Source organism: Musa acuminata, chromosome BXJ1-11 (genome assembly GCF_036884655.1).
Source record: "Musa acuminata AAA Group cultivar baxijiao chromosome BXJ1-11, Cavendish_Baxijiao_AAA, whole genome shotgun sequence".
NCBI lineage: Eukaryota > Viridiplantae > Streptophyta > Magnoliopsida > Zingiberales > Musaceae > Musa > Musa acuminata.
In genome coordinates, this window is record NC_088337.1 from 6,188,598 (window position 1) to 6,214,728 (window position 26,131).

The 26,131-nt window shown below is 40.7% G+C and overlaps 5 protein-coding genes across 10 annotated transcripts; 3 read left to right on the plus strand and 2 right to left on the minus strand.

Moving 5' to 3' along the window:
* Nucleotides 1-513: 513 nt before the first annotated feature.
* Nucleotides 514-3,246, minus strand: LOC103970638 (E3 ubiquitin-protein ligase RMA1H1). Of its 3 annotated transcripts, none has more exons than XM_009384497.3 (2): nt 3,144-3,246; nt 514-1,371 (listed from the first exon to the last, which is right to left on the minus strand). In XM_009384497.3, exon 2 carries the CDS (start codon nt 1,262-1,264, stop codon nt 587-589), a length of 678 nt encoding a protein of 225 aa, XP_009382772.2. In that variant the 5' UTR covers nt 1,265-1,371; nt 3,144-3,246; the 3' UTR covers nt 514-586. The 3 variants fall into 3 exon arrangements, with proteins under 3 accessions (XP_009382772.2, XP_009382774.2, XP_009382773.2); XM_009384499.3 differs by lacking the exon at nt 3,144-3,246 and adding an exon at nt 3,009-3,137; XM_009384498.3 differs by lacking the exon at nt 3,144-3,246 and adding an exon at nt 2,683-3,137.
* Nucleotides 3,247-4,395: 1,149 nt separating this feature from the next.
* Nucleotides 4,396-5,846, plus strand: LOC103970935 (uncharacterized). Its single transcript, XM_009384847.2, has 6 exons — nt 4,396-4,915; nt 4,987-5,089; nt 5,184-5,249; nt 5,318-5,479; nt 5,540-5,636; nt 5,709-5,846. The coding sequence occupies exons 1-6, from the start codon at nt 4,396-4,398 to the stop codon at nt 5,844-5,846; spliced, it is 1,086 nt and encodes a 361-aa protein (XP_009383122.2).
* Nucleotides 5,847-6,261: 415 nt separating this feature from the next.
* Nucleotides 6,262-15,721, plus strand: LOC103970639 (cysteine protease ATG4B). 3 transcript variants are annotated; one of them, XM_009384503.3, is made up of 9 exons: nt 6,262-6,396; nt 12,161-12,577; nt 12,685-12,770; nt 12,853-12,903; nt 13,038-13,423; nt 13,978-14,116; nt 14,875-14,930; nt 15,047-15,117; nt 15,197-15,721. In XM_009384503.3, exons 1-9 carry the CDS (start codon nt 6,351-6,353, stop codon nt 15,406-15,408), a joined length of 1,464 nt encoding a protein of 487 aa, XP_009382778.2. In that variant the 5' UTR covers nt 6,262-6,350; the 3' UTR covers nt 15,409-15,721. The 3 variants fall into 3 exon arrangements, with proteins under 3 accessions (XP_009382778.2, XP_009382776.2, XP_009382777.2); XM_009384501.3 differs by having other exon boundaries at nt 6,268-6,396; nt 12,112-12,577; XM_009384502.3 differs by having other exon boundaries at nt 6,318-6,396; nt 12,050-12,577.
* Nucleotides 15,722-16,117: 396 nt separating this feature from the next.
* On the minus strand, nt 16,118-17,129 carry LOC135596573 (remorin-like). The gene is made up of 4 exons (XM_065088624.1): nt 17,002-17,129; nt 16,820-16,907; nt 16,633-16,714; nt 16,118-16,434 (listed from the first exon to the last, which is right to left on the minus strand). The coding sequence occupies exons 1-4, from the start codon at nt 17,021-17,023 to the stop codon at nt 16,225-16,227; spliced, it is 402 nt and encodes a 133-aa protein (XP_064944696.1). The 5' UTR covers nt 17,024-17,129; the 3' UTR covers nt 16,118-16,224.
* A 3,004-nt stretch (nt 17,130-20,133) lies between these two features.
* Nucleotides 20,134-21,589, plus strand: LOC135582288 (aquaporin PIP1-2-like). Of its 2 annotated transcripts, none has more exons than XM_065089502.1 (4): nt 20,134-20,566; nt 20,636-20,931; nt 21,146-21,286; nt 21,379-21,589. In XM_065089502.1, the coding sequence occupies exons 1-4, from the start codon at nt 20,236-20,238 to the stop codon at nt 21,472-21,474; spliced, it is 864 nt and encodes a 287-aa protein (XP_064945574.1). In that variant the 5' UTR covers nt 20,134-20,235; the 3' UTR covers nt 21,475-21,589. The 2 variants fall into 2 exon arrangements, with proteins under 2 accessions (XP_064945574.1, XP_064945575.1); XM_065089503.1 differs by having other exon boundaries at nt 20,140-20,566; nt 20,636-21,025.
* Nucleotides 21,590-26,131: the final 4,542 nt, after the last annotated feature.

The following is a 26,131-nucleotide window of genomic DNA, read 5'->3' on the forward strand; positions in this document are numbered from 1 at the left end:
AAAAAAAAGAATTAAAGAAAAAAAGATCACCTAAAAGCATAGCCTTAAATGATAATTAGAGATTATGCATATTGTTTTAGATACCACTTAAGACATGCATAAACATAAGCTTTGGAGGTGATTGGATTAATTGGAGTAAGCTTAGGTTTTTATCAGTGATTGTGTGGCAAATATAGTTTACTTTTGTTCTGACTAAATTTGCACATGACAACAGAGCTCAAGCATCATACTTTATAAGAAGAACAAAAGAACATTGAGCCACATAAACAATAGACATGGATTATAGTAACAAAATGAATTCTTGTGATTTGTTCCTTGCTGTCATTACAAATTCACAATGTACTTTGATGTTCATTTTTTGTCATTCAACACCAAAATCACACATCTGAGACTATATATATATATATATATATATATATATATATATATATATATATATATATATATATATATATGTATGTATGTATATATATATGTATATATGCATGTATGTATATGTTAAAAGTCTACAAATGTGCTCATTTTCTTTGGTCACAACCTCTGCCATTCAACTTAAGAACATGTACAACAAAGTAGTTAATGTCAGTTAGAACAACAGAAGACACGATATAGCACAGAAGAAAAGGAAGAGCCATATCTGATGCAGAGAGCTCTCCACCTGCATCTGCTGCCTTCTCAGCCTTGGACTGCTCACACCCAATGTGAGACGATGCGAATTTGAGTAGTATATGCTTGCTCCATGATTCCTGAAAACCCAAGGAAGAATGGAGATAGCTAAACCACCAAGCACACTCCCAGTTGTTGAACAAAACCAAGGTGACGTCTGTGGTGAAGAAGAAGACTCTGATGTGTAACTGTTGCCAAGACCAGCATAAGAGGGGTAGTGGTGTTGATGGCGAAACTGAGGCTGCTGGGCTTCATTCATCCTAGGGGAATCGTTCTCGAGTGCCGAAGTAATTGTTGCACCATCACGGTGATGGTGAAGGGTCGGTCGATGTGGGACAGCAGAATCTCCCTTGGTTCTGTGCCTGCCGCGACCGTAGAGTGGGATGAGGGTATCCTGAGAGAGAAGGGCCTTGCAGACAGGGCACTGCTGATTAGATATGCTCTCAACCTGCATCCATTTGAAGATGCAAGGCCAACAATAGAGATGACCGCACAGTGTGACCACTGGATCAACGGCAAATTCCAAACAGATGCTGCAGTCAAAGCAAAAATTCATGGACCGTGCCGAAGCAGCATCATCTGATGCACCACACTTCATCAGTGGTTTCTTCTCTTGCAATTTCTCTGCCTCATGGTGACAGGAGCAACCACTAATGATATGGGCTTGGGGAATGTCTTCAACCTCCTACTACACCTGGAATACTTCTGCAAGATGGTCACACAAACTGGATGAAGAACATAATGCAACAAAAAGGAACCATGCAAGACTCAAAGATAAACTACGGCACACACTACAAGGTATGGTACTGTTGACACAATCAACAGCCAGGGACCACATTGGCCTGTTCAATTCTGTAGATGCTAACCAGTTCATATAAAAATCTGTGCCAGTGGATAGAAGATAACATTGTCCTTCTCATGGTTGATAAGAAAAGGAACGGCAAGGAGCATATAGACCAAGACGAGTTGTTCGGCATGGAGCCAAAGTGGTGTTTGTCCTTTTGTACCATAGCCAAACAGAAAAGGGAGGACCACTGATAACTCATGGAAACACAATGCCATGCATGGACACTTCCAGAACACCACCAAAATTCAATGCAAGGTTGATCAGTGAAAATGACAAACATGTGACGATGACAAGGAGTTGGTTCACAAGAAAATGGTGATCGTCATAGGGTTTATGGTTGTCAGGAGTGGAACATGAAGCAGGCAACAGAATCTGCAGATATACCCAACAGTATAAGAAATGGAAGAGAAGAAACAGGGATGCTTTAACCAGAACTCGCTTAAATAATTCAAACTATTGATTGAAATAACATATGCCTTCTGGCAATTGAAGCCATTGAATTATGGCAACAATTAGCTGTTGCCACAATCATTGCCCTTAATACAGGATGCAACAATTATTGCCCTTAATACAAAGAAGGCATGACTTGATAACAAGAAACCAAGATCTTGTTGTTCCTTCACAGGTATAATGGACTTTTATGATTGTTCGAGCTTAAAATTATATTTTCTGAAGCTTATCTACTTTATGCAATATGCTTTAATGCACAAAAGGCCCATAAAACACTTACCAACCACCCCAATTTACCATTTTAAGGGCCATGACTTGTGATTCAAAAATTTTATATCTTCACAGAGAGAGAGAGAGAGAGAGAGAGAGAGAGAGAGAGAAGGAGGAGGAGGAGGAACAATTAGAACCCAAATAGCAGCGAAAGGCAAACATTAGTCTCCATGATTTATAATTAAATTCATGATTTCGATATCTATTGCATAAAAAAAAATTCCCCACACATGTGCTAACAAATCTTCCAAAAAATTAATCAAAGAAATTCTTCATCGATAAAAGAGAATAGTCATTAACATCTAATTGAGTTTATATCACACTCAGATATCACACCATCGAGATAGGTTCTTAAACTAAGAGGAAAGAATCAGAGGAACCAGGCAAAGCTTCAGAGGATTATCAACCCACAAAAAGAACAAGAAACATGACACAAGAAATTTACACACCTAATTTTTCAAGCACAACAAAGATGATCTCTTTTTCGTCAAACCATCCCAAAAGATGGTCATTGAACCAGCCAAAATCCCTACATACTGCGATCAGAGTTTTATGGAAGAAGAACATGGAAAATGGACAGATCTACATACGAACAGCCACCATGAACAAAACCCATCCGATCACACGTTCCTCAAAACCCTCAGAATCAAAGCAAAGACCTATACCCCTCCCTGCATTACAACACATGTGACACAAAAAGTTCCTTTTTCCCCTTTCCCTCTATGTTGCTCGTGAAAAAAATCAGTCGAGTACAGGAAGATAGGGCGAAAGATACCAAATTTATCACATCGTTGCATCAAATCATCGTTCTTCTGAATGAAAACGAAAACGAGAACCTCTAAAAAGGGGGAAAAACTGTAAGCAACACAAAGCAAATATCAGAACAGCTAAAGAAGCTCCACCCACATACCTTCCCAAGAGCATGAGAAGGTGATCGATCTATTTATGTTTCCTTGGAGCTCACGCGAGGAGGAGTCGGGCCAAGCGGCACTCGGTATTTATAGACGAAAGCGAAGCAGGGGAGACATCCACTTCGCACGTGCCACGCTTCTAACTTCTTCTAATCCTCAATAATAAACGTATAATTAATTGTATGGGGAGAAAAAAACCAAAATCTTTCGCTTATGTTCCACCGACTTACCTAACGTTGGCCCATGTGGGCCCCGATTTTTAGGCAAATGAAAGTTAGGTATATAACGAGCCTGTGAATCAATAGTAATCGTTTTACACGTCAATGATGATGGACTTCTTAGGTTCTTGCCGACAAAGGTCAGAGTCAATCAATGTTCAGTTTCGAGTCTATCTTAGGTTTAGACTCAGGTCGAAGCATGGAAAAACTGGAAATTTCAACGCAAGATCCAGTAAAAATTATGTTAGAGATATGTCTGACAAAATCTCTAAAGTCAACAATAGTTTAATAGAGTTGATAAAGTGCTGAAGTTAGGTGGTCAACTCATGAGGCCGAGTTGACATTCTTATTACTATCACACTCTAATCTCGTACGTCCGTTCCTACTTAATGTGTTAGTCAAATGATAACGGACGTTAATAAGACGAAGATGGCGTGTCAAACATTTGACGGTGACACAATCAACATGTGTCAAACATTGTCTTGTATATCATGTAATATATTCTTGGTCTTAATTTTTTTTGTTCTTTCAACATAAGCTTGGAATCTCTCTGTTAAGGGATAACATCTTACAAGGCAAATTAACGTAAGCCTCTAGCTTTCTTGGGGGGGGAATCCAATGGCTTGCAACATAAGTTATATTCATGTTGGAGAGTTAAATAAGCAAATTATAAACAATCACTAAAGATAGAAAAGAAAGATGCATGAGAGTTTTTATCTCTATCGACACGAATCTTCATAGTGATACAAGAAATAATTAGACGAAGATAAGATTTAGTCCATGATGAATGTTGGTTGTGCTATTAAGAGTTCAACAATGAGTTGAGATTTTATGCATATGAAATATATATATATAAGTAATTTTGAGATCATACTATAACGCGAAATCTTATAGGAAGCATCGGATCCATCAACTGTTAACTGAAATGTAATAACGGTCACATACGTCCGAAGGAAAGCTATAAATGTGAAGCCACCATCTTCCCTACACCGCCGACCACTCAATCCTCCAAAGAAGCCGGCCTCCGGAGAAAATGTCGAAGCCGGTGGTCGTCGCCTACCTTCTTCTAGCCGTCGCCATCCTCATCCTCCTCTCCTTCTCCAGAGCACCGCACATGGCCTCCAGGCATCCGCGCAGTCGCCGGCTAGCCCACCCCCACCACGTCGCCTTCGACCCTCTCCTTGTCCAGATCGAGCGCCGGGCCGAGGAGCGCGGCCTGCTCGACGTCGAGACCTTCAAGCGGAAGCTGGACGACATCTGGGCGAGGCAGGATTGGAGCAAGATGGCGGAGGAGATCGGCATCCTCGATGAGTACTTCGGCGAGGACGGCCGGCTTAACCTGACGGAGAGATTGGCGTATCTTTTCCCGTTGTTAGATAGGTTACCGCAGGACGGGGGAATAAGCCGCTACGAGCTCGAGGTCTGGAATCAGAGGCAGGCGTTGGACCGGCTGATCTACCACACCGAGCGGAAGATGAAGCTCCACGATCACGACGGAGATGGCGCCGTAACGCTTCCAGAGTTCCTGTCGTATCTCCCAGACGAAGAAACAGGTTTGCTTTGATGTCTTGTTCGTGGTGCTCCATCTATGTTTCGCCTGTATGATATGATTGTCGCCGAACAGCAAGGAACAGCAAGGAACATGGTGAACCTGGGTGGTGGAAGGAGCAGTTCTCTAATGCAGATAGGGATGGCAATGGCTTTCTCAGCGCATTCGAATTCAATGAGTATATGCATCGTATTGTTTGTTGGACGAATTCATATACGTGTAAGCATGCATGTGTTCCTTATGATCAAACAAGCAATCTTCTTCTTGTGTAGTTTCTTACATCCCGAAGACAGCACCAACCCAAAGGTACAGCTATGGCTGCTGAAGGAGAAACTAAGGTATTAGGTCAAGGTTCTATCTTGTCTGTTCCAGTGTGTAGTATTCATCTACATTGTTTGGGGCTCAGGGAAATGGATGAGAACAAAGATGGGAAGTTAAGCTTCGTGGAATTTGGTGGTAGAGCGCAGGAAATATATCAAACATACGCCGAGTTTGAAGAAGATGACCTCCGACACCATGAACTCAACGTTGAGGATGAGTTCAGAAAGCTTGATATCAACAGAGACAGGTGCATATATCTTCTCAAAGAACTAGAAATGATCTGTGTTCTCATACGATCTGTTTCCAGATTTCTGACAGCTGAAGAACTGAAGCCTATCATCCATCGCCTCTACCCCGGAGAGCTTTCCCAATCTAAATATTATACCAAGTACTTGATGCATAAGGTATCTTTCTCCAAGAGAAAACTTCGTACAGTTCATCATCTTGGATGTCGTTTACACTCATATGTTATGCAGGCCGATGACGATGGAGATGGCAAGTTGACGCTGGAGGAGATGCTGCACCACCAGTATGCTTTCTACAGCACCGTCTTTGAGGAACAGCAAGTTGACGACTACGACGACTATGATTACCATGACGAGCTCCGGCGATGATCGCCATGAATGCATGCACTTGTTTTGGGATGTCAGTTTGATCCTACATTTTTGTGTGTGTAATGTGATGAACAATATAATTAGAGAGCAATTTTGTCCATTATTTAATTAATATTTGTGTAATATGAAGGATTTGAGGAGACCCAATCGAAATTTTCATCACTTTTATGCCACTCCCAATTAAGCGTCTTACAATCCAGCTTCAAACTCGGGTTGAATTGAACCTAATCGATCCACTGAAATTGAACTCGGGTTCAGCTCGATTTGAGATATGGCTCGCATTGGGCTCGATGGATTAGGCAATAACGTTGAAGCGGCGACTCGTCACGTACGCATAAAGTCAAGTCAACGCGGTTCAATGACACGTACGACAAAACCAAAGCCGGTCCGACGGGCTCGATCGATTCCCGACTCCAAACAGTATAAATTGCGGTCGAACCAACCCTAGAACAAGAAAAGGGGGGCTTTTGAGTGGAGATTTTCCTGAGTTCGTCTTGGAGATCGATGCCAAGTCGCGCTGCCGTGATCCTGCTCGGTCTCTTGCTTACAGGTACCTTCGCCATCCGGCGTATCGGAGACGATCTGATCTCATCTCCTTCGCTCTAGGATTTGATCGCTAGTTCTCGGTTTGCTTAATGAATGGATGAATTAATTCGTTTTGCGGGGAGTCGCGTTTTTATCGGCTTCTTTACCTTTTCTGTTTTTCTTGTATTAATGTAGGATCTGATATTGATTAGTGATTTATTTGCGAGGGGAGCCGGAGCATATGATTTGTTTGCTCATAAATCGAGGCGAAATCAGCTTGGAATTGCCCTGTGATCTAGAATTTGTGGATTGGTCTAGACGCTTGAGCTTGATGACTCATGCTTCTGATATTTCTTGAATATGTTTTGTCAAATGTTTGGTACTCGAGTGATTGACTTCGAATAAATTCTTGTTGTTTCTACGATGCATGATTGGGATATAAGCTTTCCTTTCAGTTAAGATTGTGTTGAATAAAGCATGTCCCCCAATTTTGCTTTTCTTTCTTTTGTTGAAGTTGGATTAGAGAAAAAGGAGTGGGGTTTGTGTTTTTTTTGGGATGAAAGAAACGGCTATCAGTTGTTGGATATGAGAATTAGCCATGGAGCTAAACTATTTTTCACATGACGGTTATGGTATAAATACCATCTTGGCAACTGGGAACTATATTCGTTAATGTTTAATGATCCCCAGGTGTTGGGGAACCTTATGCCGTGGCTGATGGATCAGCACGGCTTGGTCCAATCCCGAGTGCGCAGAGCCGCCCACGTGGCTGCTTGAACTGAGGTGGTCGGCGTTAGGTCGGGTCCAGGCTTCATCTCCAGAATCGATCCAAGGTAGAGCAAGGAGTTTCTCTTCCTCCTGTGCCAAGTTGTTGCTTTGTTGTTGTTGAGTTCCTGCACACAGGCCGAGGTCAGGAGGGGGATTTTCCGACTCGATCCCTCCAAAGCTCAAGTCAATTTTGAGTGGAGTTAGGGGGAGTTGAGGTTCGAAGTTCGACCCCTGACGCTGGTCAGGAGGTTGGCTTTTATACCTACAAATGAAGGTTGATCGTACATGGTTTGTTAATGGTCGTCGACTCCTCGGGCGGTTGGCTCGTACCTTCCGTACAGGCACTAATCGATCTACACGGATCAGCACTGTGCGGTGTCGTTCCAAGCTTTTCGGAGTGGCTCTGTACTATGCGACACCGTCTTGTATGGCCTCGGATAGCGTGGGAGCAGGTGGTCGTCTCATCGGAGTTCGAGGTGTCGCGTCGACGTAGTGCACCACATCAGCCCTGAGGCTCTGTGTTGGCGCTGACGTGGTTGCTGACTGTTGCCGTGGAGGTGGTACCAGAATATGCTCTATCATTCTCTCCCCTTCCCAAAGAGGCGTGCCCCAGGTTCCTCGTGGAGGGGCTCGGGGCATGGCTTGGTGCCTTTTGCTGGCTGGGTCGACTGTCGTGCTGGGATTGGTGGTTTGGTCGTAGGTTGACTGGGAGCTTCTATTCGGGAGTTGGATTGGTCGAGCAACACTACTTGGGCGTAGGACTGGTCGAGCAATACTACTTGGGCACAGGATTTGGCGAGCAACACTGCTCGGGCATTGATTTGGTTGAGCACATTGCTCGGGCACTGGGCTAGCCGAGCGACATTACTCGGGCATAGGACTGGCCGAACAACGCTGCTTGGGCACAGGTTTGGCCGAGCAACATTACTCAGGCATCGAACTGGTCGAGACGTGACTCGGATATTGGACTGGTTATGAGGTGTAGCTCGGGCATTGGATTGGCTGTGAGGAGTGGTTCGGGCATTGGACTGGCCGAGATGCGAACTCAGACAATGGACTGGTCGATATGTGACACGAACATTGGACTGGTCACGAGGCATGTCTCGGGCATCAGATTAGTCACGAGGCGTGGTTCGAGCATTGGGCTGGCCGAGATGTGACTTAGACATTGGGCTGGCTGCGAGGCGTGGCTGGGGCATTGGACTGGCTGAGATGCGACTCGGACATTGGACTAGCCACGAGGCGTAGCTCGGGCATTGGACTGGCCGAGACATGACTCAGACATTGTTTGGCCAAGGTGCACAATTCAGATACTGTTTGGCCGAGGTGCACGACTTGGACACTGTTTGGGCGAGGTGCACAACTCGGGCACTGTTTGACTGAAGTGCACGAATCAAACACTGCTTGGTCAAGGTGCACGACTCGGATACTGTTTGGTCGAAGTGCACAACTTGGACACTATTTGGTTGAGGTGCACAACTCGAGCAAGACTCAGGCACTATTTGGCCGAGGTGCACGACTCGAACACTGTTTGGCCGAGGTACACTACTCGGACACTGTTTGGTCGAGGTGCACGACTCGGATACTGTTTAGCCGAGGTCCACGACTCGGGCACTGTTTGGTCGAGGTGCACGACTCGGGCACTCTTTGACCGTGGTGTATGGCTCGGACACTATTTGGCCGAGATGCACAACTCTGACATTGTTTGGTCGAGATGCACAACTCGGACACTGTTTGGCCGAGGTGCACGACTCAGACATTATTTGGTTGAGGTGCATGACTCGGGCACTGTTTAGCCGAAGTGCACGACTAGGGCATTGTTTGGCCGAGGTGCACCATCCGGGCACTATTTGGCCGAGGTCAATCGAGGTGCACAACTCGAGTAATGTTTGGTCGAGGTGCATGACTCGAGCACTATTTGGCCGAGGTGCATGACTTGAACATTGTTTGGTTGAGGTGCACAACTCGGGCACTGTTTGGTCGAGGTGCATGACTTAGACACTGTTTGATTGAGATGCATGGCTCGGGCATTATTTGGTCGAGGTGCACCACTCAGGCACTGTTTGGCCGCGGTGCATGACTTGGGCATTGTTTGGCCGAGATGGTTGTCGCCCCCTCCCTGCCTCCACCCACCCCCCACCACCCCCTTTCTTTTTTTCTTTTTTTTCTTTCATTTGCACACCTTAGGCTCATCTACTTCCAGTCTCACCGTGGCGGGCCCTCTTGTGCTTTCTTGTCACTAGTGCCTCAGCAGCAACATACTGGTTGGCCTACTGGAGCATCTCGGGCACGGTCACTGGTGGCCTCTCGACCATCAACTAAAAGAACCTTGAAGGTTGTAGGCCCGTCAAGAACACCTGCATAACCAAAGAGGGGTGGGCATCTGGAACCCCTCGGATCTCAGTAGCGAAGCGGACAACGAAGAGGGAGAGGGATTTGTTCTCCTTCTGCCTTATCCCGAGGAGCATGGTCGCGGACGGTTTAGGTCACGCGTTGGCTAGGCAGTGAAGCTCGAGTTCCCTTGTAAGCTGATCAAAAGACGAGACCGAGGACGACCTCAATTGGCTATACCTCATCCGAGCCAGGCCTCGGAGGGTGGCAGGAAATGCCCGACACATTAGGGCATCGAAAGTGCCATATAGGCCATACGCGCCTGGAAGGTGGCAACGTGCTCCGTTGGATCAGGGCCACCGTCATAGGCCTCCAACGTTGGGAGGCAGAAGTTGAGGGGGATAGGCTTGTCCTGAATTTCTTAGGCAAAGGGGGATCCAACCGAGGTACTTTCCCCGAGCTCCTCCTTGGATTTATGGAATTCTCCTTGAACCTCGTCCAGGTGTCGATTTACCAACCGCAACTGGGCCCGGAATGAGTCGTCTGTCGAGTCGAACGACAAGGTGTTGGCTTCGGGGAAGGTCGAGGCAACGTGTTTGGGCACGGGGACGCTGTGCTCTGTCGTTGGCCTTGGGTGTCCCGATTGCTCCCCGATTATGGGGTGGGCATCTGGAGCCAAAGGTGGCTTGTCGACCGGGGTGGCATCATGAGGTGTAGGGATGAGCGTAGGTTGGATCACGGGCGATAGCCGTAATGGGAGAACCATCTGCTGAGCTAGCTGGGGTATGAGGGGTGTGATAGTCTGCATCATCCTAGCTAATGCATGCACTTGGTGGGTGAGGTTGAGGAATGCCTCGGTGGAGACGACCAGCTGCTCCGTGCCAGCCCTGGGAGGCAAGAGCCCGGGGTCGTTGAATAAATGCCAATAGTGCTCCGGAGTCTGAGCCGAGGCGCTTTCATCCATATGTGGGAGAGTGGGGAGCTGCCCTCCGAGGTCGAAGGTGGATATGGTGGCAGGTGCCTTCTTGTCAGGGCGTTTGCTGGGGTTGTTCGGTGGTGGACGCTCTTGCGACATCGAGCCCTCTTTCTAGCACCAAAAATGTTGAGGAACCTTATGTCGTGGTCGATGAATCAGCATGGCTTGGTCTGATCCCGAGTGCGCAAAGCCGCCCATGTGGCTGCTCGAACTGGGGTGGTCAGTGTCATGTCGGGTCCAGGCTTCATCTCCAGATCGATCCAAGGTAGAGCAAGGAGTTTCTCTTCCTCCCCTGCTAGGTTGCTTCTTCGTCGTCGAGTTCCTACACATAGGCCGAGGACGGGAGGGGGATTTCCCAACTCGACCCTTCCGAAGCTTAAGTCAGTGTTGAGTGGAGTTAGGGGGAGTTGAGGTGTTCGAAGTCCGACTCCTGACGCTGGTCAAGAGGTTGGTTTTTATACATGCGAACGAAGGTCGATCGTACATGGTCTGTTAATGGCCGTCGATTCCTCAAGCGGTCGGCTTGTACCTTCCGTGTGGGTGCCGATCGATCTGCACGGATCGACACCACGCGGCGTTGTTTCGAGCTTTCCGGAGCGGCTTTGTACTATGCGGCGCCGTCTTGTAGGGCCTCGGACAACGCGAGAGTAGGTGGTCGTCCCATCGGAGTCCGAGGTATTGCGTCGATGCAGTGCACCATATCAACCCTGAGGCTCCGCGATGGCGCTGACGTGGCTGCTGACTGTTGTCGCGGGGGTGGTACCAGAATATGTCCTATCACCAAGTGACCATATATATATATATATATATATATATATATATATATATATATACCGAACGGTATATTGTATCGTACCATACTGAGCGAGTGTCAAAACGCCGGTACGGTATGATATTTCAAACCTTGTTGCCTGGCATGGTTTATGGATTTTGTTCAAGGTATCCGGACTTCATTTCTCTCATTTGATCAGCCGGCATCTATGAATTGAACAAACCAGCTTGAGCCCATAATAATTTTGATAAACCGGATTTCTGTTCTCTGTCATTTCTATTATTTCATTGTACAGCCTAATGATCTTATGTGTATTCACCTTTTGGATTAATTTGTTCATGTTGTTGCATCACAACTTGCAAAAAGAGTTTACCTCATTTGTATTCACCTTTTGGATTAATTTCTATTATTTCATTGTACAGCCTAATGTTCTGTAACAATGCCTCATCCTGTTTACCTCATTTCTATTTTTCTTTTTCTTGCAAAAATAGTTTATTCTTTGCGCTACGTCATTTGATAGTCCCTATCCATTACCTATATGTAATCAAACTAGTTGATTTTCTTTGTGAATTGTTGCTAAATTTTGGTGCTTATTTGATGGGTGTTTTTCTCCTGTCACTTGGCTTTGTATGGAATAGAGTTCCTTTTTTCTGTCCAATGATTCAACGCCCACAAAATACAAATATTCGGAAGCCATTCTTCTTGATATAATGCATTATTTGTTTATTATATTGTAGTTAACTTGACATACAAGTTTCTAATTCCATCGATGCCATTAACTTGATCTTCTTTTGTTCATTCTTTCTCCTTTTTTACGTCATTTTGATGTAGATGCCTCCCTTTACGCCAAGCTTTTGTTGGTATGAAAAATGTGGTGTGTGGTTGGTGTCTAGGTAATGACGGCCTTGCCTGAGAGAACTGTGGATTCCAAATTTCCTGCAGGAGACTCAGATGATTCAGCAGATAGAGAACCTGTAGCTACAAATTCAGAACAAAAGGCTATTGAAAATAAGTCTTTAAAGGCTTCTTTCTTGACAAGCTTCTTCACATCCACTTTGTCAATCTTCGAAAGACGCTCTGATTCATTTTCAGTTGAAAAGAAGCCCACCAAATCCAGAAGCTATGGCTGGACTACAGCTGTGAGGAAGGTTGTGACCAGTGGCTCAATGAGGAGGCTTCAAGAGCGTATACTGGGGACAAGCAGATTTGACAATTTGAGCATGACCAGTCAAATATGGTTTCTTGGCAAGTGTTACAAACTATCACTTGAGGAATCATCACAATGTTCTGATCCTGGCAATAGTTATGCTGCTTTTCTAGAAGATTTCTCATCGAGAATTTGGATCACATACCGGAAAGGTCAATTTACCAAAATGGCTATCTTATAAATTTGTCAGGCGAGAGGCTTTCTAGTGATTCTACTTGTAAAAGACAATCTAAGCTCTTCCATTGTGAATTTTCTGTAGGTTTTGAACCCATTGGTGAATCAAAGTTCACATGTGATGTCAACTGGGGATGTATGATCAGAAGTAGCCAGATGCTTGTTGCTCAGGTATAAATTCCATTTATTAACATTTTCCATCTAATAAAACTAGTGATGTGTGCTTATGTTGTTAGTTAAAAATTGCCAACAGGCTTTGATTCTTCATCATTTGGGGAGATCCTGGAGGAAACCCTTGCAGAAGGTGAGTTGATTTATCCATGAGTTCTTTTAGTGCTTACGGAAAGATTTAAAGAAAAAAAGAAATTTCTTATCTGTAGTGATGAATCTTGTATATTTGTTATATATGAATGCTTCTATTTTCTGCTGATTTTGCAGCCATATGATCTTCAGTATGTTGAACTTCTGCATCTTTTTGGTGACTCAAGCACATGTGCCTTTTCAATCCACAATCTGCTTCAAGCTGGGAGGGGTTATGGTTTAGCTGCTGGATCATGGTTGGGTCCTTACGCCATATGCCGAACCTGGGAAACCCTCGCTCGTGCTAACAAAGAGCAAGCTGAACATGACAAATGTAAAGAAAGCTTGCCCATGGTTCTATATATTGTTTCAGGTGATGAAGATGGGGAACAAGGTGGAGCTCCAGTTGTCTGTATTGAAGTTGCTGCAAAACTCAGTTCACATTTTAGCAAGGGACAACTAGAATGGGCACCTATTCTTTTGTTGGTTCCTTTGGTTCTTGGACTAGAAAAAATCAACCCTAGGTAAACTAGAAGAAATTAATCTTCCTTGGATAGCATAGCGATGCAGCAGTATCTTTTCTTTTAGGTGCTCTTATTTATCTTATGGATCTTACTTTGATATCTATTGTCGTAAGAGCTAGGGCATTCACCAGTGAGCTTTTTTATAACATTGAATTATACAACATTAATCTATGAAAGAAACCATTTCAAAACAAGTCTGGCCTCAGGTAATGAGATATTGGCAAAAAATGTCTCTCTCTCTCTCTCTCTCTCTCTCTCTCTCTCTCTCTCTCTCTCTCTCTTCCCCCTAGTCTTTTTACCTATAGTAATACTTTGCTTCTGCTGAAAAACCAAATCATATAAAATGATGTGATTTTCTTGATTGTTAGACATGTTATTACTAATTGCATACAACTGATTCTTTTCTCTTTTTCGGTGCGGGGGGCTCTTCTATAAGAAATAGCACTCTGTACATAGTTGAATTTTTTTTCAATTTTCTTACAATGCATGATCTGTTGAAGTTAAATTTATTGGAAGTCCAATATATGCTACTTAGTAAGCCATACTTCTTGCAGGTACATTCCTTTGCTTTGGGAAACATTTACATTTCCACAAAGTGTGGGCATTTTAGGTGGAAAACCTGGGGCCTCAACTTATATTGTTGGCGTGCAAGATGACAAGGCATTGTACTTGGATCCTCACGAAGTTCAACCGGTAAAGAAGTTTCCATCATCATTCTCATCAGATGTGTAGTTGTGATGTAAAACAACCCTGTTAGGTAGTAATATATGATTAAGTTTCCGCATCATCAGTAAAAGAGCAAAAACCCTTGTTCTTGAAATTGTTGTTTGGATGCGATCCTGATATGTTTCTTCTGGGATGTGACATGAAAAAATTATGTAATCTTGTAGCTGACAACATATACATATCAAGATTATATTTTTCTTCCCCTTAATTGTTCCATGTGAAGGTGGCCCAGCATGGAGGTATGAACTTACAACAGCTTGAACCATGCCTAAAAGATTTTTGCAAATCACATAACCATGCCTAGAACTACGAGCATAAATCTGTAACACTTAAACATGTCATAATTTGTATCTCTGATTTGCTTACAACTTCTTAATTGTATGTGATCCTTCTGTCTTTCCAGTTCCTTTGGCTAAAACTCCAAAACCTAGTTGATAACTGTTCTAAACAAGAGTCTCTCAACCCATTGCATTTCTTGCTTCTGGTAGGCATTTTTCTATGCTCGAGATTTTTATGGAATGGTTTTCTCCATTGCATCAGATGAGCATGTGACTTAAGTCTCCGAAGTCTGTGTTATGTTATCCTTATTTTTCCTTTGGGAGTATAATGCAGTTAGTGATATAGTTTTCACCCTTTTGCCTTCTTGTACTCAATTTTGCAATTGTAAACTATATGTTCACTCAAGCCTCTGGGGCTCACTGAATAATTAACTATGAATGGAATAGGCTGTTGATATCAGGAGGGATGATTCAGAAGCTGATTGTACTTCATATCACTGCAGGTTTGCTGTTTCACCTACATAAAGAAATTTAGGCTGCTGACGTTGATACATAGTTGCTTCTTGCTTTTTCATTAGTTATCTTTTTTCCTTTGCTTACTGTTGCTAATTGGTTCCAGCACTGTGCGACACCTGCCATTTGACATGATAGACCCATCATTGGCCATTGGATTTTACTGCAGGGATAAAGGTTAGTTGATCTTCTACTAGAGGGTTTCTCCAAGTATCATTTAGCAGGTTTCATACACTTGATTTGTTAAATAATGCAGGTGATTTTGAAGACTTCTGTTCCCGTGCTTCTCAGCTTGCAGACAGCTCAAATGGAGCACCATTATTTACTGTTGTCCAAAATCTTCAGCCTGCAAAACCAATTCCCTGCCATGTAGGTACAGATCACAACAGAGGAATAGATGATACCTCTGTGGAAAACTTCAGTGACATTGGTGGTCAGGTCCACGAAGATGAATGGCAAATTCTATGAAGAGCCACATATACAGAACTCTTCATGCGGTAAAAGCTCAAGTGTCAGGTTTTATAATCTTCTTGCAGAGATCAGCCTAACCTGGACATCGTTAAAAAAAGCTGAAGCTTGCTGGATTTCTTTTGGATCATTTATTCTTTGTTAATTTCTTTCAACATTCTTGTACATGTTAAAGGAAGGAAAACTCCATTGCTTAACCATAGAAAGTAGTGCATGAATCGAAAGGATTAATTTCTTGTAAAGACTGGCAGTAATTATTATTGTTATTGCTTGTTGTACTAATATCCTTTTAATGTTCTCATGGTTCTATTCAGGAAGTCTTCAATCTGATCAAGTTAGATCTCTATTTCATGGTTCATCATTCAGGGAAATTGCACATTGCTCCTACGTACTGTCGCCTTTGCAATTTGTCCATTTGCATTAGTTATTGTCTCAGTGTATCCTTTTTGTTTAACCTCTCTCTTATATTCCCCCATCCTAATGTTATTGTTCTTCTTGTTCTTGTTTCTTGTTCTGTGGTCTTGTTCATGTTCCCGTTATCGTTGTCCTTCTTCTTCTTCTTCTTCTTCTTCTTCTTCTTCTTCTTCTTCTTCTTCTTCTTCTTCTTCTTCTTCTGAGATTGCTCGATGAGTTGCAGCAACAGAATTTATAGGAAAATATTGCTGAGTTTTAACTTGAAGCAGAATTGATTCTGTGAGTATAGATTATGTAGGCTTAACATGTCAAAACCCGAATCTATTGCTTGCCACGACAGCAACACCGGCAGATCTCGCCACATTGGGCAACGGATTACATTTTGACTCTCTCTCTCTCTCTTTAGGGGCTAAAGGAGCTAAAGCAGCCCGCTCCCTTCTTCGGGGTGTGTCCGGTGGAATGATACTTGGCAACAGCCTCCTCCGCTCTGAGGAGCTCCTCCCCGTGCTTCGACTCCACCATCGCCCTCCTCCCCTCTGCTTCCTTGTGTATCATGGCGATCTTGTTCTTCGCCTTCTCTTCGGAATCCGCCTTCTTCTTCTCCAGCCTCTCCTGCTCATTCATTCATTCATTCATTTCTCTCACGAGCCACGATTATAATTTAACGGAGTGACGATTCCAAGTTCAATTAACACACAAAACATTAGTCTGCTATGCGCCTCGAGTGAATGCTCAGAAGCTCATGCTGGCTTTCTTTCTCGTTTCTTTTCGGTTGAATAGATGCAAACATTCATTTAAAAGGCCATTTACCTCATTCTTTTTTATCTCAGCCTCGATGGTTGCCATCTTCGTGTTCTCCCATGAAAGAATGGATGACATCTTCCTCTGAGCCCTGTTTGGCACTTCAACGATAATGATCAAACGGAAGGGATATAGCACCAATGATCATCTCCGATCCAGAATCATGATCGTCAAATGCTAATCGCTGATCTCTTACTTGTTGTCAGCTTTGGTCTTTTCACCTGCGCTCCATGCTCTGATCAAAGAAACCCTCTTGTCATTCTCCACCTGCGCCAGTAGAGCATCTGCACACCCACCATAGCTAGCAAATGCATAAGAGAATCCACCAAGAGACCACAAGCTTTAGCTGCTACGTTTCAGAAGTTGTCAGATTCCAACCTCTGTCAGCTGATCCTCCCATGCCCTTCTCTGAAGAAGAATCTGCAAGCAAAGCAGAAAAGGTGATGCAGGAAGAGGGACGAAGAAGAGACAGAGAGCAGAAGCCGTACTCCCCATCAGAGCTTTGAACTCCTTCGGCCTCTTCAACACGGTCGGTGAGAGGGCCTCATTCTCGTCGGCCGCCTCCCGCACGTTCTCCAGCTTCGACAACGTCGAGTGTCGCTCTCCCATCTCGGATCCTTTGCGCTTCTCCCTTCCCTGGATTAAGAAGCCACCGATTAAGCTGCCACCTATATATCTCAGACAGAGATGGGGAGAGATTAGCGGTACCGAAAGCTCTTACGCCCCCACATTCTATCTACTCTTCTGGAGGAGAGCGCGAGACCGAGAGAGAGTTCGCGTCCGCAGTAATCTTTATATGGAATGGAATTAGCCTATATAAACTTATTCTTTACATATCTATCCTTCCAAAATATGAAAATAGAAAATTTATCTCTCTCAATATTTTCAATATATATATATATATATATATATATATATATATATATATATATATATATCTTCTTTCTTCAGTTTTATTTTTTTTTGTGTGTGGGAAGTCTGGGATTGGACTTGAACCTCATGCTTCCTTTATTTTATATAAGCACGAGGTTCAGAGTCCGATCCCAGATCTCCCATCAGAAAAAAATGATCTTCTATCTTCCAAAGAGCTTAACATACTGCATCCATAGAAAGATAGGAAGAGAGAGAGAGAGAGAGAGGAATGGTGTGTTGTGGTTTGCGGCAGAGATTTGGTGTTGCATTTATATTGTCAGTAGGTGCATTCATAGGAAAGGAGGATGTGTACGTTATGATCATGAAATAAGGTAGGGAAATTTTCTATGATATTAAACATAAATTCCCTTCCAAGAAAAATAATGTGTAAGGCGATCTAGAGAGATTACGGATCCACTGCATAATGATACACATAAAAGCTATACAATCTATCTTTTTCTTCCGGATATTGCCAAATATGTATCATATCAATGTAGATGTATAGCAAAGTCATAAAGGTTCCTCCAAAATCATGCATTCCATTCACTCACTCATATCATCCTCGATGATTCATTTTGATTTATAAATAATAATAATAATAAAATTATATGACTGAATCGTATGAATGATCGAGCATGATGATTTTTAAGAAATCATTTACGATTTTTCTTGTACAGGACATCCTATGAAGAATTTACGTATAGACATCGATTCGATCTTAGATTCATGAAATAATTATTGCTTACCAAAGATAATAGTTTTTGACTATTTTGCTTTAGTTTTGGCACATGCAAATAGAGAAAATTAAATTCTTCATCACATATTTTTTGAAAGAAAATCAAATTGTATATGTTGATTTAAAGTAATTGCTAATTCATAATTTTTTTTCCTAAGAGGATAGAAACACATAATAGTGTTTAACAATTCCTAATCATACTACCAAAACACTTAAAAATACAAGGTTTGGTGATCATAGTGGCTCAAGAGATCACATCATCAAAAGTCTTTTCATTAAAATTTTTCACTCATTTTTTTTCAATTTTTAATTACTATAGTATTTTCATCTGATTTGTTCACAGTATTTTTCAATAGCATTAATAGTATTTTATTGATATACTAAAAATATTATAAATATTATTGAAAAATACTATGAACGATATCATATCGTGCCTCTTTGGTTATCATTACTTATATATTATTATAATATCATATTTTTACGCTTATCATTAGCTTGGTTGATTTTACGAGTCTATTTAGATCATTTATAATATTTTCAAATAGGTTTTCTAGGTTTTTTAATTGTGATAACCCAAATACTATAATAGGCCAAGAACACTATAATTTTTTTTAACAAGTAATTTGAATATTTTAAAATTAAGACGCACCATTTAGAAACAAATAAAATATAGGTATTGATTGAAAAATACTCAAAATGAAGATATATATATATATATATATATATATATATATATATATATATATATATATATATATAGAGAGAGAGAGAGAGAGAGAGAGAGAGAGAGAGAGAGAGAGAGGCATGTAGGGTTCTTGGGAAGCAGTGTCTCAACTGAAGTGATACCAAATATGACTCCAACTCATGGTCGGTGAAGAAAGACACAAATGGAGAATCTGCATTCACCTCCACCATCCTCCGATGGATGCGCACAGACATCACTCACAGGCCACTGCATCGTGCCGGGAGTGGTTGGCTCATCGAGACGAGCGCAAGTGGTGGTGATGCAAGTCTGAGGTATGCATGCGGTCAAATGATGAGTTCTATAATTAATGGATTCTATGTGGATTTACTACCAGTGATTATGAGTCATATACTTTAGCTGACTGTCCTTTTGCCCCTAATTTTTTTCTTGTAAGAGAGAAAATAAAGTAAAATTTTCTTGAGTTAAGCTAAACTCCAACTTTTCTTTCATATCTCACACTAATATCTCAATATACATAAAAGTATTCATGGAGCAATTAATCTTTAAATTTCAAAAAAAAAATCATAAAACTTGAATTTCTTATCCTCCAAATAATTTCTCATCAAAGAACAATTAGGAAATACAAAATTACACCATATCTTACCTTAATCAGCATTTTATGTATTAGAGGTTCATAATCACAGGTGAGTGCAAAATCTACTGAAGATATGACAGTGCCACAACCAAAAGGCCAAAGGCAAAGAGGATGAACCTTACTGATGCAGCCACCAACAGGCCAATGGCAGTGCAGTGTGAGGTCCTCTATAGTTGCTCTCTGCTCTCCTCTGCATCTCAGAACCACCCACTGGTGGCAGCCAGCCCACCCCATATGGTGGAAAGCTGCAATGTTGCAGCAGCAATTGCCTAAAGAAGTCTGCTGCAGTGGAAAAGGATGGAGAGTAAAGCAGAAGAAAGCATGAAGATTATTAGGTCAAGTAGGGTTACCAGCAGTTCACAAGGTGAGAAACTATGCATAGTCTCTATGTTCATTCTAAGAAGAAAGAGAATTGGATAGAAGCTACAGTCCTAAATAATCCAGCATTATCTTGTCTTTAGTGCCTAACCCTATATCAAGAGAATAATATGTCATGTGAAGCCACCATTAACCCAGAACACCTTTTCTTCTTTCTCTTTCTCTCTCTCTGTGTACATCTATATAGAGCCCCACCTTACCCTCTGCACAGGATCAAGACCTTGGAGATCAGTGTCCCTGTGAGAGATGGAGGGGAAGGAGGAGGATGTGAGACTGGGAGCAAACAGGTTCTCGGAGAGGCAGCCTATAGGGACAGCTGCACAGAGCCAGGACAAGGACTACAAGGAGCCACCACCAGCTCCGCTGTTCGAGCCAGGGGAGCTCAGCTCATGGTCCTTCTACAGGGCTGGCATAGCCGAGTTCGTGGCCACCTTCCTTTTCCTCTACATCACCATCCTCACCGTCATGGGCGTGGTCAAGTCCGACACCAAGTGCTCCACGGTGGGCATCCAAGGCATCGCCTGGGCCTTCGGTGGCATGATCTTCGCCTTGGTCTACTGTACCGCTGGGATCTCAGGTGAAGATGAAGCCGGTTCCTGCTCTTGTGTTCGTCTCTGAACAGATCTTGACTTCGCTGAATCTTCAGGTGGACATATCAACCCGGCGGTGACCTTCGGGCTGTTCCTGGCAAGGAAGCTCTCCCTCACCAGGGCGCTGTTCTACATGGTGATGCAGTGCCTGGGTGCCATCTGCGGTGCTGGTGTGGTGAAGGGGTTTCGGAAGGGGCTCTACGAGAGCAACGGCGGTGGAGCAAACGTGGTGGCCGCTGGCTACACCAAGGGTGATGGCTTGGGTGCTGAGATCGTGGGCACCTTCATTCTTGTCTACACCGTCTTCTCTGCCACCGATGCCAAGAGGAATGCTAGGGACTCTCATGTGCCCGTAGGCAGTCCCTCAACTTCCACCTTCCTTTTCTTCTATTTACTTACGATTACACCATTCTCCTTCTCTTTTGCTGAACCTACAGCCTTTAGAGGTTTGACACTGACAAATACAGATACTCTGCAACCTTGTTTCTTCGATCAACGTCCATAATTTTCCATGGCTTCTTAGTGTTTTGTGGTGTGGAGCTAAGTAATCCTACGAATTGGTGCAGATACTCGCTCCCTTGCCCATTGGTTTTGCAGTTTTCCTGGTTCACTTGGCCACCATCCCCATTACCGGCACTGGCATCAATCCCGCAAGAAGCCTTGGAGCTGCCGTCATCTACAATAAAGACCATGCTTGGGATGACCACGTAAGTCTTGAGGGAAGTGATCGAATTCTCTCTGTTCTTTGACCAAGTAAGCTGTGGACATCTATCAAACTGTCTGTCGTCTTTGTTCTCAGTGGATCATCTGGGTTGGACCATTCATCGGAGCTGCTCTTGCTGCCATGTACCACCAGGTTGTGATCAGGGCAATCCCATTCAAGAGCAGGCCCTGAGGTTCCAGAAAAGATGTTGCGCCTCCTGCCATGTCTCTCTTATCCATCCATGGATTGCAGCTGGATGTTGTCATGTTGCTATTGCTATCTTTTAACTTGGTTTCTTTTATCTTCATCACTCGAATTCATTAGCATTTCCACCTGCTTCAGCATTATAATGTAGAAGATTAGGTAGTGGAAGAACAAGTAAAGAAAGAAATGAATCAAAAACAAAAATTATTGCACACATTAGATAAGGTGTAAGAAGAATTGTAGCAGTTAAAATGATAACAGTGGAAGAACAAAGATGGTACCTCCTCCAAGTTTCTTTAGCAGCAGTGCCAACAACTCTGTGACTTGTCCTCCTCCACACCCCTTTTACCAAGTGGAGTGCTTGCTTTTGGCTTTAGGGGGCATGTCATGACATTCTATCTTCAGGGTGTGAAGTATTAAGAATATCCTATGGTTGATGAATAATGCATGTCATTTCATGCATTACAAACAACATCTGCATAAGACAGTGAGAAGACAATTGAGCCATGGCCAACCTAATCTGGAGAAGGCAGATAAAATAATGTATTGCTGCCTTCTGTCTCATATGATTCATTCAGAAAACAACAGGGTGCATGAGAGAAGATGACTTATATGATGATGATATGAATTCACTGAGAAGACACAGGATTAAGCTATCCCTAAGGGATTAAGCAATCCCTAATTCAAACCTCCTACTACTTGTGAAGAATAAAGCAGAGCTATCTTAGGGTACATTTCAAAATATATTTGAAATGTGTATGGAGGGCTGATGTACATTTTAAATATGAAATGATTTTTTATTTTTATTTTTAAATCACATTTAACACGACCTTAAGGTAGTATTTAAGTATTTGCTCAATGTTGTAGTGAGAATGTCTAATGCATTTGGGCATTATTTACATGATGCTAATATAGTTTTTCAAATTTCTAAAATATCGTATGATATTATTTAAAATCATAAGATTGTCACTGTATAATAGAAACTCTAACCTTTGTTTTCTCTTTCATTCTCTGGGTTTTTATTATCATCTATTCTCTCACAAGTCTGAAATTTTATTTATTCATTTTTAAAGATTATTTTATATTCATATATATGTTTTTATTTATTTATTTATTTATTTATTATATGTCTAGCCATACAAATTTTTTTATAATATTACGTGCGTGTTATTTTTGAGTAAATACTAAAAATATGAGAATGATAAATTTATCACATAATATACGATGAATTTTTGAGATATAATTTTACTAAAGTGACACTTACGTCAATACAAATTTAAAATATAATTTTCATATATTATATATCAGGCACTCAAAATATTCTACAACCGGATGTTCACTCAAATACCTTTCTTCAAATACATATTAAAAATATAAATATATTTCCAAATACACCTTTAGTCATGGAGAGAAAAAAAGAAGGATTGAGAGAGCATAGCACCTCTTAGCAAGGTGAAGCTCTCCTCTATCTTTTTAATTTCCAACAGCATATTATCTCTAATTTTATAATATGTAACTTTATATTATAATTTTGAGAGATCATGACGAAAGATTTAATTATTTTGAATTTTAATGACTGGAATTTGAATCATTAAAATATTGATAGGAACCTCACTTATTATAAATTGACATAATACATTTGTCTAACTAGAAAAAGAAACTTTTATATGAGGTATCAAATGGTGAGAGACAATGATAGTGAAATCGATAGTGAGATGGAACGGAAAGCTTTGGAGTTTGTATTCAACACCGACATGGGAATGTGATTGATTGTGAGATTGGTTGATATTTCCTAAGCTTATCTAGCAGTCTTATGATGGTTAGGTCAAAGAAGGAGTTCATGCTTGATGTGGTTGAAACTCACATGAGATTCTTTTTTTTTTTTTTTTTTTTTTTTTATGAAAGAGGCATTTGGAGCAATAAAGATAAATCAAAATAAGGATTTTTTTACCAAATAAAACCCCCCGAAAAAGATTTCATCGTCTTACTAAATCGAATATCTTATAAATACTAATCACTACGATATCATTCGATATTAGATATCACATCACCTAAAATTCTTTAACAAAGTGTTGGAGATGTATTTTCTAACCCGATACAAATTATATATATATATATATATAGTTTTAAATAATAATTATTGGAACTCAAGTCCAAATTTTGTTGGTGTTAGATAATATTCAGACAGTACAGCTTCTTTACCTTAAGAGAAGGCAAGCAATGACTTATCCTACTACTCCAATAGCACATCAATCAGTCCAACCCTCAACCCATATATCTAATTTTTGTTTCTAGTGGGTGGGAAGGAGACCTTTCCATGGACACCACTCATCACCTACCACCATATTACCTCACCTTCTCCACTGTATGATACTGTCCAAGAGAACCCTACAACAACATTTGCTCATCTAACATATGGACTAATCACAATTCCAGTCAGAAGCTGCATTTTGTTTATTTTCAGAGTATGTATGCATTGATGGAAATGTCATGCACAGAATCCAAAATTATATGGTAAGAAATCTTTCACCAATGACAACCTGAGAAGCTGGTATCAATCAACTTCATCCTGCTTAGCAGAAACCTGGGATGATGACCTCAAGAAAATGGCACATGGAATGCACCTTGTTGGTGTGGTGAGCTTTCATTATAATGATTTGAGGACTGAATGTTGTCCCACACCTTTATTATTATTATTATTTTTTGTGAAATATGCTACAGTTATCATATTGTATTGTATGATCATTTGGTCAAAGACATTGTTGGAGTTAACTAATTTACATATATATATATATATATATATATATTATTGTTTTTAACTCCCTAACCAAATGGGAGGAAAAAAGGGGTTATATCTTTCCTTCTGTATGAAGATGGAAAATATATGCACAAAGAGAAGATTATTTTATTTTTCAGTCCTATTTTATTAGTCATAGTGTTGATAAGGGCTTTTTTATGTTCCACAAAAAAGAAAAAAAAAAGTCAAATTCCATACTAAATGATGACAAAGGCCATAGATTGGCACACCCTACATGGCTCCACAGTTCATGATGAGGCCATGCAGCAATTGAGAGTACTGTAGCCGAAAGATCAAAAGATCAAGAAAGGTGAGAGATAAAAGTAGGGAAAGCAAATGGGAAGAAGATTAGGTTCAAATCCAATTGTTACAATTTCCTTGACTTAATATAAAAAAAAAGTTAATTATGAAGTCAAACGTAATTGATTGTGGGAAGAACTTTTGTTTGGTGGTGTCCATGTAAAGAAGAAGAATCTCCACACCAAACTTTTTGCGAAGTAACTTTCTTGAGACCTGTATATACATATATATATATATATATATATATATATATATATGTATATATAATTATCATTATTTTATATACAATTATCATTATTTTATATAATCTCTCCTATCTATTTGATTGTTTGTTTTATGTTGGTATTGTAATCATTATTTTATATATTTTCATATTTATCATTATAAATTTAAGTTTGTCATACATATATTCATGCAAAATGAGAAAATTTATATATGCTCTTATAGTCAATTTTTATGTTCTAATTGATGATGATAATTATTACAGAAAAAAAATCATTAACATCCTAGTTAGCCTATGGTCTAGACATATATGTGTAAGATTATTCAATGTATCTTTAAGATGAAAATTAAACTTCTTAAATGCCATTTGCATGAAGATCAAAGTCGAAAGAGATTTTTCGATCTAATTCCTTTAATGTTCAAGATAGATGAGCGTAAACACATATGGTTAAAAAATGATCTTTCTTTTTTATTATGTTAAATATAAGCTTTTATATAAGGAATATTCTATGAAAAGATAATCTCTAATCATGTTCAATAATATATTTTACTCATACAGGCAATAAAGGAAGGATAGCTTACAACAATTTACCTTGGGTCCTTGTGAACAGACAAGTCAATGGTGGTTTTTATCTTATCTTTCCACCCTCCATACCATATGGAGGCCATATGTCCAATGACAATGGTTGGCAATGTTCTCTAATCAATAACCTTTAAAAACATTGTTATATATGAATAATATTAATAACATTTTAGATAAAATATTTATTTTTATATTTTGAGATTCTTTTACCTATAATTTGAAAATAGCATATTATGATTACAAAATTTGATATAACATAATATTTCTAGATACATATTCCTTTTTACATTAACAACCTCTACACATGTCAATACTAACATTATCATTCATCCAGTAATCTAATTATCATTAATATTAGTTTATCTTTTGGGTTTTAAAAGAATTAAGATGAAAATTATTAAATTCAATCATTTTTTGGGATGAATTTTTAACAAGAATAATAGATATGGATGATCTTAATACTAATGAGGATTCAAAAAGTAAATAATAAAATTCATAAATAATATAGAAATATATCAAAATTATCCCAATCTCCACTCATTAGCTATTTACAACTCAATCAATCAATTCTATAATTGAACATAACCGAGTGAAATGGATATGAATATATGATCTTTTATAATTGGATAAGATATATAATAAAACTAATTGGATTCTGATAATAGATATTGTCTAGTAGAAAAGAAGTTCACATTATAGTATGATTCTTTATGCGATGTTCCAGAAACTTTTCTGCATTCGCC

Bases quoted from the DNA above. Each gene is read 5' to 3' on its own strand.
- LOC103970638 (XM_009384497.3), bottom strand. From the start codon at position 1,264: ATGAAGTGTGGTGCATCAGATGATGCTGCTTCGGCACGGTCCATGAAT.
- LOC103970935 (XM_009384847.2), top strand. From the start codon at position 4,396: ATGTCGAAGCCGGTGGTCGTCGCCTACCTTCTTCTAGCCGTCGCCATC. The intron at 5,480-5,539 runs GTGCATATATCT...ATCTGTTTCCAG, and splicing joins CTTGATATCAACAGAGACAG to ATTTCTGACAGCTGAAGAAC. The intron at 5,637-5,708 runs GTATCTTTCTCC...TATGTTATGCAG, and splicing joins CCAAGTACTTGATGCATAAG to GCCGATGACGATGGAGATGG.
- LOC103970639 (XM_009384503.3), top strand. From the start codon at position 6,351: ATGCCAAGTCGCGCTGCCGTGATCCTGCTCGGTCTCTTGCTTACAG. The intron at 6,397-12,160 runs GTACCTTCGCCA...AATTTCCTGCAG, and splicing joins GCTCGGTCTCTTGCTTACAG to GAGACTCAGATGATTCAGCA. The intron at 12,578-12,684 runs GTCAATTTACCA...AATTTTCTGTAG, and splicing joins TTGGATCACATACCGGAAAG to GTTTTGAACCCATTGGTGAA.
- LOC135596573 (XM_065088624.1), bottom strand. From the start codon at position 17,023: ATGGGAGGATCAGCTGACAGAG. The intron at 16,715-16,819 runs GTAAGAGATCAG...AGTGCCAAACAG, and splicing joins AAGACCAAAGCTGACAACAA to GGCTCAGAGGAAGATGTCAT. The intron at 16,435-16,632 runs GTAAATGGCCTT...ATGAATGAGCAG, and splicing joins CTGAGATAAAAAAGAATGAG to GAGAGGCTGGAGAAGAAGAA.
- LOC135582288 (XM_065089502.1), top strand. From the start codon at position 20,236: ATGGAGGGGAAGGAGGAGGATGTGAGACTGGGAGCAAACAGGTTCTCG. The intron at 20,567-20,635 runs GTGAAGATGAAG...CTGAATCTTCAG, and splicing joins CTGTACCGCTGGGATCTCAG to GTGGACATATCAACCCGGCG. The intron at 20,932-21,145 runs GTAGGCAGTCCC...GAATTGGTGCAG, and splicing joins CTAGGGACTCTCATGTGCCC to ATACTCGCTCCCTTGCCCAT.